Source organism: Centroberyx gerrardi, chromosome 20 (genome assembly GCF_048128805.1).
Source record: "Centroberyx gerrardi isolate f3 chromosome 20, fCenGer3.hap1.cur.20231027, whole genome shotgun sequence".
NCBI lineage: Eukaryota > Metazoa > Chordata > Actinopteri > Beryciformes > Berycidae > Centroberyx > Centroberyx gerrardi.
In genome coordinates, this window is record NC_136016.1 from 20,304,869 (window position 1) to 20,321,192 (window position 16,324).

Below are 16,324 nucleotides of genomic sequence, written 5' to 3' on the forward strand. Positions count from 1 at the left end.
TAAAATGAGTTCACTGCAGGCTTTGGCAGAGGAAATGAGCTGCTCTATTTTCTAGCGGCAAGTGTTTCCATGGAGGGAAGTCTGCCTGCTAGCTGCCTCGTCTCCAGAGAGACACCCAGCCAAAAAATAATGAAAACTGCCAACAAAAGAGGCTAAATTGCAGTCTGTGCATGAGAAAGACATCGGTCTGTCCCAGAAATCTGCACAACAAAGACGAGGAAGATCCCTCCAAAATGTATCCACTGGTTTTACTACTTCGGTGTCAGCAGCGTGAAATTGTCCTGAATCATCATGTCCGCCGCTCTGCATAATCACACGGCACCGGCATACAAATGTGACCTAAATTTATATTAATAGTCAGAACGACGTGAGGACGGCGGCTGCACATGCCGGACCATTGAATAATTAATCCACCCTAGATGAGAATTGATGATTTGGGCCTATATGTGTATATGCTTGGGCTAAATTCATTTGCGGCCCGAATTTAGGAAGAGCAATGCTGCGTGAAGCCCACCCTCCTGTGACCTGTGGGTGGGCCTGCAGCTAGATCATTACGGGCTCCACCGCAATTTTCATAAATCTGTGTGTGTGTGTGTGTGTGTGTGTGTGTGTGTGTGTGTGTGTGTGACCGCCTGGCCAGGAATAATAGCCTTTCGTATAACCTTGCCTCTGCTCTAGGTGAATGAGTAAACTGGCCAGGTTCAACACTGTCTACGTGTCGTATGCGTGCGTCCTTGCCATTGTTTCTATTTAAGGAGCCGACTGGCCGGGCTACAAATGCCCCCGGTGCCTCCAGGCCAAAGCATGCATATATTATTGGGTGTGTATGACTCTGTGTGTGTGTGTGTGTGTGTCAGCGGCGCAGTCCTTCCACGTCGACAGACACCAAAAGTCTTTTTTGTCTACCCTACGAGGAATTACACAGCTCATCCGCAATTATTCAGCCCTCGTGAATGAAAACAAAGCGAACCAGGGAGAAATGTTCGACGGGAGCGCTCGATGACTCAGCTGGTGACGCCGGTCGCGGGGAAAACGTTGGATACGTTACAGTCTCGACGCGAGGGCTGCAACTTCTTCGCCACCTCGGAGCGGGGAGGTGGGAGGAGGCCGCTGAGACAGCAGTAGCAAAGTAAGAGGTGCTAGACACATTAAAGCCTGTAATAATCATAAGGACTGAAGGAAGGAGCGAACCAGAAGGAAAAAGTCCTTCTGAAGCCAAGATGGTTTTCTGAACTCCTTAAAGACCCCCCAAGATGCCATGATTAATCAGGCAGCTAAATAAAGTGTGTGGGTGCGTATGTGTGTGTGCGCGCGCGCGTACGTACATGTGAGTGTGTGTTCAGTCACCACATCTCTGATGATCCACATCCCACACACACAATTGTGGCTGTCAACACCACCACGCAGCAGTAGTGATCTTGCCCCGTACGCAAACGCTTTATTTGTGACGCATCGCACCGTATGCTTGTTGCTCATATGGCTTTACATGCAGAATATGAAGGATTAAGCCACAACAGGCCGTGCTTTACAGTGATTTCAGAGCAGCTAAGAGGCGTTGCTAGGCACAACACTGAACAATATGTTCAATAAGTCATATTTCTAATCTATCTAATTAAATCCATACAACAATTCTTGCACAGTAAATATCAGTTGCTAAGCTAGACATATGTATCAGTATGAGTGGCGATTTGTAGTTAGTGGATTAATATTCAAAGGTCTGTTTATCTGGTATTTTACAGCGGCTTTGAACGCATCTCAGCCAATCAGAACTGAGGACCAGAACTATCCGTTTTATAAAGCTGGTTATCTAACTACCTTTCCACAAAGAAGAGTCAATTTTTCTCCTCCTAGTTTAATTTACCAAGGGCACAGTGAACCTTAAAGGACTGCGCTCGGCCACCCTGTGTAATGTGCAGCTGGTGGAAGGCGATCTCATTACCCCCGTTAGGTCACCATGACACACTACAGGCTTTCTTTCAAGGTCTTAAGTATAGTTGGGAGTTGAATTGGACTGGACCGAGAGACAATGTGACTGTCGTGGAAATGAATCGGCTCATTCCGCCGGCTCTTATCGGGCGGAGGCCGATTTGAGAGAAACAATTTAGCAACGGCTCGGTGATAAGACGCTGGCCTGAATTCATCGGAGCACGTCCCTCTCAGAGCGGCGTCATTACGCCGGCTTTTAAAGTCCAACCACTCCAAGTGGGCCTCTCCCGTCTGAAAACACTCCGAGAGCAAACAGGCCCTCTCCAGGAAGAAAAAAAAAGCCTGATTTTCAATCTCCGAAAGAATGTCTGTATGAATAAAAGATAAACAATTGAGAAAAAAAAAATAAAAACAGAATAAAGGAGTTGAGAAAGCTGTCCCCTTTGCAATGCAGTCAGAAGATTAAGTTGACCTGTGAAATTGTGTGACAGAAAAAGAAGGCAGGCAGGCAGGCAGGCATCCCTTTAAAGGGATGGGTAGGGGCTGATATGAAATTGCCTGCATAGAAATGAAAAATATATGAAAAAACAAATAAAATAAAAAAGTGAAAACAGAATTTAAAGTCCTAAAAAAACATACCTACCGCAACAGCGCTTCAAAGACATTACAGAAAAAGAGTCGGAGCAGGTTTTTTTTTACATTTTTCTACATTCATCAGTGAATATTTCAATAAATATGATGATTCTATCAAAAATACACCGATTACGCACACATACTGTAGGTGTTAAGATTACTTCTAGTTACTAGTTATATTACTTCTAGTTTTGTGGAATACAATCAAGTGGAATCTACCAGAAGTTTGTTTATGGTGAGACTGCAACCTGCAATGAAATGTAGGTGATTAAATAGGATTTTCAAGCGTCTTATAAAAGCTATAACTTGACATTTTCGCCTCAGCAACCACTTTGCCAGAAAGACTAAATTTATCGAAGTCATTTATCGAGATATTTCATTAAACTATTGATGTGATCTGTTAATTCCATATTATTAAATTAGTTAAATATCACTAATTAGTAACTTCTGTCATGCCGGCGTTACTGCTAGGGGGCGTTTGGTAGCAGTAGAGGTTAAAAGTAACCCATAATGTGGCTTACTTTCATGCCAGTAACCGTTTGGCAGGAAGAAGTGACAGATTTTGTCAAATGTTGGATATCTCACTATGGAATAAACTCTTCTACTCCCTCTGGCTCCCAGTTCTCTCCCCTTTACTTCATCAGTTAGTTCCCTGGAACAAAACACTCATTGGGCCTTGATTTTCTTTTTTTTCACTCTTTATTTACCCAGTGAAAGCTGATTGAGCTTGCATGCTCTTTTTCAGCACCGCCGTGCTCCACACTCACAGTCACACACATTCACACTTAAGTGGGTTTCAAGTGCCTTGCTCAAGGGCGCCTTGACTGTTGCTGCCGAGTTAGAAGAGAGCATTACTAATTCATTTCTCCTATCCAGATCTTTTCAGCCGCTCTTGGTTTCCAACTGGCAACCTTCTGGTCACACTTCTCTAACCTCTAGGCCAGTGAGGCCCGAGAGTCTGCAGGTTTCATTCCAACAAAACACTACAGCAGCTGATGTCATTTTCACAAACATGGCTGACATACTTCAGGGTAGAGATCGGTTCTTACTATTGGCAGCAATGTTAGGAAGTTTCTGTCTCCTCCGGCTGTCTGTGATCACCTGTTTCAACATAGCGTATAAATACAATACAGGTGTTGTCACTGACATATCTTTCTGTTTCTGTTGTCAGATGACTTCATGACTATAAAAAAGAGAGTCACAAAATGCTAACTGGCTAACCAAGGCTAGAAGAAGAAAGACAGAAGAAAGATATGTCAATGGTAACACCTGTATTGTGTTATACGCTATGTTGAAACACAAAATAAGTGATTACAGACTTGGAGGCGACAGAAAGTTGGCTTCTTAACAATGCTGGCAATGGTGAGAACCGATCTCTACCCTGCTAAGACGAAGCAGGAGTACGTCAGCCATGTTTGTGAAAAATGACGCTATTTCACTGATGTGCACACCTTCAACCAGAGAGGGGTGGAGGGGACTAATAAGTGAAATCCACTGCTGTAGTGTTTGGTTGGACTGGAAACCTACCGGCTCTTGGACCTCGCCGGCTCGCGCTCCAGAGCCGCTGCTCTAGGCGACCGTCGGCCCTCAGATGATGATAGCCGGCTCCCTTCTGGGAGCAGAAAAAACGGGAGTGATTTGACAGTGCTGAAATAAGATACACACCTCATTTCACTTCACTTCAATCCAATCACAGTAACACTTGCCACTTGCTATACACTGTTATCCAAAGTGCCTTGCGGTTCCATCGTACATTTCTGGCATGGGTGGCCCAGTGGGAGTCAAACCCCTAACTGCTACCCATTGAGCTACAATGGGTAGAGCAAGGCACTAGGAAATTAAATCACTAGGCAATGAAGTAACCTAACCTTAACCCTTACAGTAGCTGCGTTTACATGAGCCATATCTTTTCATTCTGAATGAAATCATTCTGATTGAAGATTTCCCAGCAAGAGTTTACATGAGCGCTAAATAAAAGGATTGAATGGTGTGTGTTTACATGCTCCAACATATGTAATCAGAATAAAAGCTTCTGACATGCGCAAAAATACTGAATCCAGCACTCTTAGGATGGGCTTACGTTTTTAAAAGATGGACCTGCGTCGGGCGCTTGGCACCGTTATTTCTTTACTGTTCTTACTGATGAAGCAGCAGTTTTATCAGAACATACGACTCCAAAAGTGTCAGCAACAGACGTTTTGTTTTGCCCCAACAATGATTCAACAACTTTTAACAAAAAGTAAGTGTCATTGACGTCACTTACGCCAAATGGGAGAGCGTGCGCAGAAAGAGTATAGATATTCAAATCAAAGAAAGTGATCGGAATGAGCGTTTACATGATGAAATTGTATCCATTGAATTTATAAAAGGGTTATATCACCCCTCTCAAACAGAACAAAATTTAATTTATTCGTTTATTCTGATTGAGGTGGTTACATGAGCCATTTTTATTCTGACTGGGCTACTATTTTGATTATTAGTGGAATAAAAGGCTAAACCCATTCATCTGTACAGGGAATGGAGCCTGTAACCCTTTAGTGCCTAGCTCTACCTATTGAGCTCCACAGGGAAGACACATCTGTGCCATGCTGGAGCGATGGAGGAAGGGAAGCTATCTGGTTCGTCACAGCGAGCGTTCAGAGAGTGCGAAATAGCAGTATCGCGTACAGTAGAGGATTGTTAAGTCCCATTTCCCCCCCATTTCTTCTCTCTTGACCGTGCTTGGCTGCGTTCTCCCCTCTCCCAGCTAATGCTTTTCTTGCTGAGTGGGTGCCCTCGCGTATACAAAAACATGCACTCTCTGCGCTAATAATTCCACGTCTCGTCTCTGTCTCTGTGGAAATCCCATTTACCTGTCAGCCGTTAAACTGCGCTGGTTCTTTTGTGCTTTTCTTTGTGATAAAGACTCCCATCTGGGAACCGGCCTGTGCTTTGACAGACAGGGGGAAGGAGAGAGGGAAGGAGGGGGGGGGAGTTAGCGCGCTCAGAAAATACCCAGAGTAAGCAGTCAGAGAAATGAAAACATATTGAATGCAAAGGGAGGAAAATTACCCGGAGTCAAATTGAATTCTGGCCAGGGTCGCAGAAAAATGCACGGCGAGGACTGGGGAGTCCCTCCCAGTATGCGCCTGCATGTTTTTTCATATTTCGATTTTTACATGCTGCATTCATCCGAGCCAAGTGGCCTTTAATTAATTGCGGGGTCTGTTTGAATATTCTGAAATTGCAAACATGCTTCGTTATTTAAATGCTAATTGTGCTCGCCGTCGTAGACCGCAAAATAAAAGAATAAAGAAAATAAAGGAACGTCTGTCCACATCTAATCATGTTTGATGTTTCTGCCCCTTCCTTCATTCTGCCCCCACCTTCTCTCCCTTCCCACTCTCCATCATCTTCCTTTCATCTCTTGGTCAGTGATTTGCAGGCTACGAAGATTGGATGGGCTAATTGCGAGCAAAGTTCCTGTCTTGTCAGTGAAACTACCTCCTCATATCGGTGATTACCTCAAGGAGAAGCCTTTTTTTTATCACTTCAAACCTTTCCTCCGGCTTGCTCCCTCTCCTTCCTCTTCTTTCTCTTTGACACAAACACTCAATGCAGCTGTGAACAAAGCTGTCATCTGCACATCTGTGAGAATGGGCTGCGTAGGAGTGAACATGCAACGTGTGCGCTTGTATTGAAGGGCGGTTGTCATTAAAGTACAGGTCTGGGAAATAATTCATCATGAAATGGGGGCTGTGGATAATTTGCATGACAGAGAGAGATACAAAATGATGTAGCGTACCGAGGCATCTCGCCGCCCCGGCTCCTCATAAATCACTCTCACCCATCAGTCACCGAGCAGCATCCCCTTTCTGTGTCCTCCAGTCACACACACACACACACACACACACACACACTCACACACACACACTCACACACACATGCAAACACAAAGGGAGCTGGGAAATGAAACCCCATAGTAACCACATCATCTATTCCTCTACGCAAAAACTGTAGCAGTCGACCTGGATGCCTTTTGGCCATTTGGCACCAAACGCGGAACCTAATCACCCTAAAAAAAACCACACCCTTAGATCCTTGGCCTTTCTCTAAGCGCTATGGGCCTCAGCGCAGTTAATATGTCATAGATTTATCTGTGGGGGCCTCTGGATGCAATCAATAATTAATCAGAAGATGAGAAGGATGAAACCCATGTTTATTTAAATCAAATTCTCCTCGAGACGCTGGAAGAAGAGGAGATGGTCAAGTTACATCACAATTATGCAAAACTCGGGAAGGGGAAGCGCGCAGTACGGGAGCGACGCAGTCATACATCTATGGAAGCCCATTCAATAGGAATGACTTCCGACACGTTGCGGATGATAAAAGCCTCGACGCCGCGCGGTAAAGAGGCGAGACCTTCATCAACGGCTCGATCAATTAAATAGTGGGACTCTGCGGGGAGTGCGATGTGTTGTAGATTCCCCCTATGGATACCGGCGACTGCAACGGTTCCACTTCCTTTGAGCGTAAAGCACGAAACTACCGCATCAGTACATTAAGCTATCGCCAACCCCCCACCTTTGGTTGCAACAGAGAGAGAGAGAGAGAGAGAGAGTGAGAGAAAGAGAGAGAGAGACCGAAAAAGCAACAGCATTATTCAGCCTCATCATTAAAACAATGGGGTTAAAGGCTTATCCGTGGCCTCTTACGAAATCCCCAGTGGGTGATAAATGTGTCTTCGCTTCTGAACAGACCAGGACCCTTGCTGATAAAGACAACCAGCGGCAAAAAGAGAGAGAGAGAGAGAGAGAGAGAAAGAGAGAGAAACACTATGCAGAGCAGCACATTTACTTACATGGCTTATCTTCGCCTCTAATTAGCTATGTACAACTCTGCAGCCGCTAGCGATGTTGGGAATTCCAATGTGTTTCTTAGCTGCACTCCCTTTTTTGTTTTTTCCTTCCAAAACATGCACAGCGATTGGATGCTAACGAAGGTAGCGTGGAAGCGTGTACGTGTCTATTCAGTCGTCCTTGCGTGTGTGTGTGTGTGTGTGTGTGGTGAAGGTAAGCCCGAATGCAGGATATGAACCTCAGAGGCAGCGGGAAGAAGAAATCTAATTACAGTACTCCATCTATGAGGAGAAGGTGAAGGGGGGGAGGGGGGGGGGGTGTTTGAAGAGGGAGGCTGAGAGCGCGGCTGGGATTTGTGCCACTCTACAGGATCCACTCGCCTCACGGAGAGGAGTGGCCGCTCCCCAGCCTCGGGAATTCATCGCTCTCCGAAGAGATTCAGGAATATATACACGGAAAAAAGAAAAAAAACTCTCCTCTCCAAATTCAACATCCTCCACAAGCGAGCACCCTACACTTCTCCTCCACTACAGCCAGCAACTAAGTGCTGGCTGGGTTGCATTGATCCACTGCACTGACAAATTGGCATAGGTATGGGTGGGGTGGGGTGGGGTGGGGGGGGGCATAGCAGTAAACCTCGAGAGAGTTATTTACTGTGATTATGGGTACGACAGTGACGAGGCAGTACAGAAGTACCCATAATCGGAGTGAAGAACTTCCTCTAGGGTATTATGGGATTTGTGCAATTGTTACCAACGCATGTGTACTGCCTGCCTGGAAAGTTGTCTCCCATGTAGTACATACAAATAAAAAAAAACCCTCAGAAAACACAAAAGGTTGTTATCTAGTTCCCTGGTTACCATAAGAGTTGGCATAGCAACCAATAAAGCACCGAATTATCAGCGCAGTTGGAATACGTCTTTGACCAATCAGACTGCTTGGCTCAGTCTAACAAAAGATATTAAACGCAGAGAGCAAGCGGGCGATTAAAGGAAAAATTTAATATCAACCGAATCAATGTCAAATCAGAAACCATAGTAATTGCTTGTGCAATTAAAAACAGGATGGTGAGTTCCTTTACTCGCCCAGGAGGGGGTCATCACAGAGAGCCAGTGTATCGTTAATAGGAGCTGGGAGGCAGTCAACAGTTCGCAGGGTGGAACCACGCTCTGATGAGCCAGGGGAAGACTAATTGGTGTCGCACCTTTCCCACGTGCAGCTGGTGTGCTGTGATAACATATAGCTCCCCAGAATATATCACGCGTGCAGACACATCACCGCGTACAGATTTCTATGCAAACGCGAGCATGTGTGCGCATAGACATAAACAAGTACAAAGCACACATAAACACACACACAAATCCTATGAGAGGAAGAGGTAGGGGAGAGGAATGAAAAATACCTCACTGAGGGAAATTCAATTAAATGTATTTCTTTGTCTGCAGGGGCCTGTATTCTCCATTTCCATCATATGTCACCGGAGTGGAGGGGGGCCGCGGAAAACCCGGCAGCAGCAATAACAACCTCACAAATGCTGAGCCAAATCCCCCAGCTACTGTAGTCAACCGACTCAAAAAAAAACACCTCTGGAGTTGTCACAGAGCGCGGTTACAAACGGCAGGGTCTCACATTGTGTTGCTTGCTTATGAGGACTGATTTGATGCCAAGGAGACATTTGTACGACATCCAGCTATCCCATTTCAAGGCCGCTTTCTGTGGAATTAGAATTAGTAGACAAGGAATGAGGACAGCTGTCCAATTTCACTTTTCTTTCTTGCCAGACTGCTGTTTCGCTCCGTTCAAATCACAACTAGAATTAGAAAACTCAGGGTTCAGCTGGGGTTCTTCTACGATCCAAAGGAAACCAAGAAGAATCTGCTAACTAGGAAAAATATTCCTAGTGAAAAATTAAAAAAATCAACCTCCATATGTTCATAGAAGTACTGTTAGCATTCATGAAGCATTTACTGTCTATGGATGCAATCTGAAGAACCCTTAAAAGGTTTCTCAAAGCTCTTATTTTTTTGCGTGTAGAACATGGAAATGGTAAATTGTTGGAATAGCGACATTTGTCTTACAGGCATAAACATATGACAGCTAGTTACACAAACAGACAAAGATAGATTAAGACTCTTCCTTGACAATTGCTTACACTGCAAAAAACATCAATCTTAAGTCATTTAGTCTCATATTCAGCCCTTAAAATCTTACTTTTCTTAAACCAAGAGAAAAATTCTGCCAATGGAGTGAGATAACTCCACTTGTTTCCAATGCAGCTTCACTTGTTTCAGGAATTTTCTAGAAATGAGTGTCAGTATGTTGAAACCAGTCAGAATAAGACAGATCACTGCACTACTATCAAGAAAAGGACACTACAAAATTCTTTAAACAAATTGATTTGCATTGGAAACAAGTGAAATGATCTAACCCCATTGGCAGATGTTTTCACTTATTTCAAGAAAATGCAGTTTTTAGGACTCAATAATAGACTAAATGACTTGTTAAGATGGAGATTTTTTGCAGTGTACTTCAATGTAAATCTCCATTGAAAAACGTTGTGTAAGACTAGGCTTAATCTGTGCCAATATTAAACTCCCCAGAGTCCTTACATCTTTCTGAGGGGAAGAGTGGAATCAGAAGTGTGTGTGTGTGTGTGTGTGTGTGAGGTTAATGATGCTGCTTCTACTGTAATGACAGTAATGATCACCGGAGTACAGGAGCACATCTGGAGGCCTGGGATCAGAGGGAGCAGCGGTGAGGACAGGCCAACAGGGGAGGGAGACGACGCGTGAATAACGCAACGCAAAGAGGGGGAAAAAATTACCATAGCCAACGTACGTCCAGAGGAGACATAATTTACCATGGATGAGAGGAAACACAGCCCCCCTTCGCTCAGAGAGGAAGACAAACACAACACACACTACCTATCTCTCTCTCTCTCTGTCTTATTTTCTCTCTCTCTCTCTCTCTCTCTCTCTCCCTTCTGGAACATACGGCAAAGAACATATCCTAGTTTTCTGCAATTCCTCCCTCGTCTCTGTTGTTTTCTTCTCTAAAAAGCACGTCTCTCTCTCTCTCTCTCTCTCTACACTGTCCATCCATTGGGGATATTTTTACCAGACGCCTGCTTGCCCTGCAGGGAAATCCCACTTCACGCAAGTTGCTACATTTCCTTCTTCAATTTTGCAGACAACATAGAAAGAGAGAAAAAAAAAACAACAATAAAACAGTGTTTCATGAAACGCTGCGTTTCGTTTGGAGCTCTACCAACACACACTGTCGGTTCGGTCTTGGTGAGAATGTATCTATCCTGTTCTTGTTTGTGTGATTTGGGTGGGTTATGCCAAAAAATGGCATCCAACTTGGGCAGGATTGGCCTGGTAAGCCGACAAATATTACTGATAATCGCAAGTATTTAGGTGTTGATTATCTCTGGCCTATTAGTTGGCCTTATGTGTTTTTGTATTCACCGTATGATAAATAAACTGTATATATGGAAATATACTGGAAAATTCTTTGTTGCAGGGCCAATTTACTTCACACTCCTAGTTGACTGCATTGATATACTTAAGAAATTAGGTGCCCTCTGTTTTTTATACCTACAGTGCAGCATGAAGCCAGTTTTCGTCACCACTTCCACGTTCTTGCAGCCGTTCATACCACACCAGTGGCATTTTTGGATGTGTGAGTCAAGAGCTTGTAGTCAGCTATGACAAACAAGAAGTAATGTAACTCCAGCATCAAGCCCGCAGTCAGCTCTACCAATCAGAAGTAATTTAACTCAAGCATTAAGCCTGCAGTCAGCTCTACCAATCAGAAGTAATATTACCATTATTATTACCATCAGAGTCAATCCCGGTTCGGCTGCCTTGGTACATGATAGAAGCTGAACAGGAGTGAATTATAGTCTACTGCCGGATTTTGAACTATTAGATTACTTAAGATAATGAAACGTAAAACCCCAAGTATGATCAAATCTACATAATACTCAAGAATTTTAAGCATTACAACCAAGTTGATTTACTCCGTAATTTGTGCTTTTACTGGCTTTATATTTGCACTGGTGTGTGTTGGGTCTGGCCCCTCGGCAACATTTCCCTGCTCTGTCAAAAACCTCAGCTTGAAGGCCACGCCCCCCCCGCTCCTCCTGGCTCCCTGGGCTCACTGTAGCTCATGATTAAGAAATGCCTCCTTCACACAACTTGTCAGTGATGCGATGCCGGCCTTCAGAGGGAAGCCTGCAGCGTACATGGCACAAACAAAAGCGCTACTCTCTATTCTTTTTTTTTAAGGTGACTGTAAGCAGCTCTAAGAAATGTTAATAAGGTTAGACAAGCTGGAAGAACAACTGTCCATTATTCTTCAAAAATCTACTACTTTTCACTCCTACTGAAACTCTTAAAATGTGCTCAGCCTGATGCCAAACGAGCCTGTTGCCCCTGGATAACAGTAACGTTTGTGAATTCATTTACACACGCTGTTCTGCCGTTTTATAGGATGTCGAGCCGATTTTGTGAAATCATGTATTTTTTATATATCTAACCTCCAAAATAATTCACGAGGAGATCTCTCAAAATCCTTGAAAAGCCGAAACCAGAATACAAACTTTAGAAAAAGTTTTCTGGCTACACTTTATTATTCCAATCTTATAGCAAAATCCAAGGATAAAAGTTGCTAGGAGTTAGTGAACACCTCGGTTTGTGTGTGACTTGTGGGAGTGTGTCTGTCCATCTGTCGGTCAAGTCGTGCCGTGTGTACATTGGTGCGGTTTGGTCGACCCTGATGATTAGAGTGTTATCTGTTAGGGATATACGGTCGCAGCTCCGTCAGAAACCGGGGATGATCACAGTCAGTCTCTTTCGACAGCATGCCTCCAGGACAGACTCCACTAGACTAGACAGATTCCTGCAGCATCAGTCACCAAGACACTCCTGCTACAAGCAGATGAAGGAGGGAGCAGCAGGAACATGAAAGAGGAAGGAAATATGAGAGGAGGAGCAGCAGGAGGAACTGAAAGACAGAGGACGTTAAAAAAGATTTGGTTTCACTTCTCAATTCTTCCTTAAGTGTAGTTTTCTGTCAACGGTCGTGTGATTAACACTACATTTCAGCTTTTTTGCGTTTAGCTGACACCATCCAGGGCGACTAACAATGACATGGCTGTACTTTTTTAAAAATTTCATACGAACAAAACGTCTAAGGGCATGAAAAACAGTCTGAACGGTTACCATAACATCATAATTCTCCATCTTGAAGGGAAGGTTTTCAAAGGCTAAAGCTTCCCTCTCCATCTCATCTAAGCAGTGGAAACGCAGAAACTTCTAGATCGATCTAGCTGATAGAGCGTCTCATTATGGCAGAGCCTACAGTTATGTATGGGAGGGGATCATGGGAAATGTGCGGCTGGTTGGGTAGAGACGGCGGGTACGCCACAGCGATGAGCAGAACGAGAGCGTTGATAGATAAAATGCAGACAGCCCTCAATCAAATCCCTTCATTCCCTCCCCACTTGAAGTACCATCTACACACACACACACACATAAATATGGACACATACACACACTTCACGTTCCATACGTAGCGCCGCAGTGAGCTGCAGCATGTCTATCATCAATAATTAACGACCGTGTACATGCCCCGTACGTAGTCTGAATTTATAATTGCCGGCAGGACATGTGTGAACAAGAGTATGGATGAGAAAAGAAGACGATGTTTAGCATGTTCTGCATGGAGTAGCACATACATTAATACCCACCTCTCCGCTCCCGCATGTAAAAAGCCTGTACGGATTGCCCTTTAAATCTTTAACCGGTGTTCCGAGGAGGAGCGATCCATTATGAGAGAGAGAGAGGGGTCATCAGACCAGAACGGGCCAACATGGTTAAATACATGCTGGAATAATGGCTGGATAATTAAATTAATATCATCCCCAGCCAGTCACCTTGATGCATGATTGAAAAGCATGGCACGTGTGCTCACGAGAGGTCCTGCCAATCAACTGCGCTGAATGGCTCAGATAGCGTCAAGTGTGTGTGTGTGTGTGTGTGTGTGTGTGTGTGTGTGTGTGCGTGCGTGTGTGTGTGTTGAGCCAAAGCCTTTTCTAAAAGACTTAGTGTCCTTGCGAGAGTTTCCCTGCCCTATACCCTTGTATCAGACTCTTATAAGCCTACAACATTGGGCTCTGATTGTGGAATTATTCTCCATATAGCGAGCGAATGCATTGAATTAATTCAATTAGGCCTGCGGTGTGTATGTGTGTGTGTGTGTGTGCCAGGGACTCCTCCTGTGGCGAAGGCTAATGGCATATTAATCCTCTGGGCTGCGGTCTTAACTGTGCTGCAGTTAGCTATCTTGGAAATGAACAGGTTTAATGGGAACATCAGCTGAGGAGGAGATTTAAGACAAGACGTTAAGACCACATCACAGCAGCCTAAATCCATTATCACAGAAAACGGTAGTAATGTCTTTAGGGTGCTGCATGAGGCAACTGCTTGACTTTTAAAACAAAATCTCTGAGGGGAGAATCTAGATTCAAAGTTAGAACCTTCTAGCCAAACAACATACACATTCATCTGTTAGACTTCAACACAGATTTTTGGTGACTGTCCTAGCCTGGTTCCAGACTCCCGAATCGCGCCCCGTCCACTCTTCAGGTTTTGTCGAGCGAATTTCGAGCGAAAAAGAACATTTGAGCCAATCAGCGCCTTTGCGGGCGGGACTAAAGTTTGAACCGTTTGTGCAACGGTTTTTCATGGCCGTTTCGGTAGAATAGATTTGTTGAAATCACCGCCTAACCGACATATTATCTTTGCAAAGTGGATATAACGAAATGGCCATTCAGTCTGAATATCAGGCTATGACTGTCCTGTAAGCAGAGGTTTATATGCTTGAAACCCACACAGCCGATGGGAGATCAACCACCACATGTCCTGTTGAAGTGCCCTTGAGCAAAATACGGGACCCCTACCTGCTCATTGTAAGGAAAACCAGTGTAACCAGTACAAATGGTATAACTAGCCCCTAATTTGGGCCTCCCTACCCTCCTTACCTGCCCTCTTGAACCTGTCCAGCAGGTTGTGTCTGACTGCCGTCTGCAGGTTGAAGTAGTCGTCCTCCTCCTCTGGGCTCTTCAGGTACAGAGGAATGTGCTGGAACACCAGGACGTGTTTGGGTTTGGGTTCCTGAACCGAGACAGATGTGAGGGATAAATACATCGCTGATCCCCAACGACCAAATCCAATTGTTGTGTCCTATATGGCAGCAGACGGCGGCCATTATCCCAACAACAACAACAAAGTCCAGACTCCTCTGTCGTAGCGAAAGAACACATTACCCTGCTTAACACCTACATAAATCAGCCTAGAATAAAAGCACGCCGTCCTACCGTTGAGGAGGAGGCGGAGGCTCGGCTTAGCTGCTCCTCCAGCCAGCTCTCCTGGGCCTCCTTCAGCTGAGGGCAGGCCGAGGCGTCGTAGAACAGCTGGGAGTTCAGAACCAGGCAGAGGACTCCACCCACCTGGGACGCCATGAGAGGGAGAACACAGAGAGACATGGGAGAAGTTAGCACCGCCTACCGCATTCATGTTTTGAACCTTTTTAAAGGCTGTGAACCCATGATAACAACAACAACAACAATAATCATTACAATTTAATTCAGTCCCTGTGCAAATGAAGGGCAGAGAATGGGAGAAACTAAAATAATACTAACACTAATTATTGGGCCCCTAGGCTTTGGAGTGAATCAGTATCATCTTTTAAATCACTTCTCAAAACTTACTTTTACATAAGACCTTCCTTTAATCTTTGGCTTTTATTTATTTTATCCTTGCTGCCTTATCTGCTGTTTATTTATTCAATCAGTCTTATCCCTATGGCTGGGATTACTTTTTACTAATTTTTTTACTGTTTTACTTCCTTGTTCTTTCTGTTTTATTGATCTATCATTGTTATGTAATTTGTTCATTTTTATTTTCTTTGGTTGTGGAGCACTTTGTAACTTTGTTTGAAAAAGAGCTATATAAGAAATATTATTAGTAATACTTGGAACAAGATAGAAAATAGAATTTTTATAGCTAAGAACCCATTCTTTTACAGTTATGGGATTGGCTCAAATCAATAACAATAATAACACTACCACTACTACAACTACTATTACTACTACTACTGCTGCTACTGGTGCTACTACTACTGCAGTATTATGAGTACTGCCACTACTACTACTGTTACATCTACTACTACTACTACAACTATTACTACTACGACTATTGCTACTACCGCTACTGCTACAAGTATTACTACTACTAGATTGTTTGTTTGTTTTTTTTGGGGGGGGGGTGTTAGTAGTAGCAGTAGTAATAGAAGAAATAGAAGTATTAGTTTAATTAGTATTTTACTATTATTATTATGTCACATACACACAAACATTCTAATACTTTAGTTGTTGTCAAATGTATTGTATTTTATGTACTACTAATATCTCAGTCTCTGGTCTTACCTGTATTAATGTTTCTGTACTATTTCCAGTCGTAATGTTCCTGTACTTTCTGTTTTTACCCCAAAAGCCAAGCCAAGCTGCAAATTAGCCTTGGCTAGAAACCCGCATGCATGGCATCTATTTTGTATTTTATAAATATTTTATATATATACACTCACCGAGCACTTTATTAGGAACACCTTACTAATACTGGGTAGATATCAGCTTTCAGCTCAATGTCAACCGGCTACCAAAGTGACATCCGCCTCCAGGTTTGACGTGTTGCATTCTGGGATGCTTTTCTGCTCTCCACAGCTGTAAAGAGGTTATCTGAGTTACTGAAGCCTTTCTGTCAGCTCCAACTAGTCTGGTCATTCTCCTCTGACCTCTCTCATCAACGAGGCGTTTCCGTCCGCAGAACTGCCGCTCACTGGAAGTTTTTTGTTTTTCGCAC

General features: G+C 43.9%; 1 protein-coding gene across 1 annotated transcript in view; it reads right to left on the reverse strand.

Annotated features, from left to right (window-relative positions):
• The window catches only part of cpped1 (calcineurin-like phosphoesterase domain containing 1), a 35,813-nt gene that overhangs the window by 3,799 nt on the left and 15,690 nt on the right, over positions 1–16,324 (reverse strand). Inside the window, exons 4-5 of the mRNA XM_071905182.2 lie at positions 14,782–14,913; positions 14,446–14,578 (exon numbers count right to left, since the gene is read on the reverse strand). Coding sequence (XP_071761283.1) covers positions 14,446–14,578; positions 14,782–14,913 — 265 coding nt within the window. The remainder of the gene's footprint in view (positions 1–14,445; positions 14,579–14,781; positions 14,914–16,324) is intronic.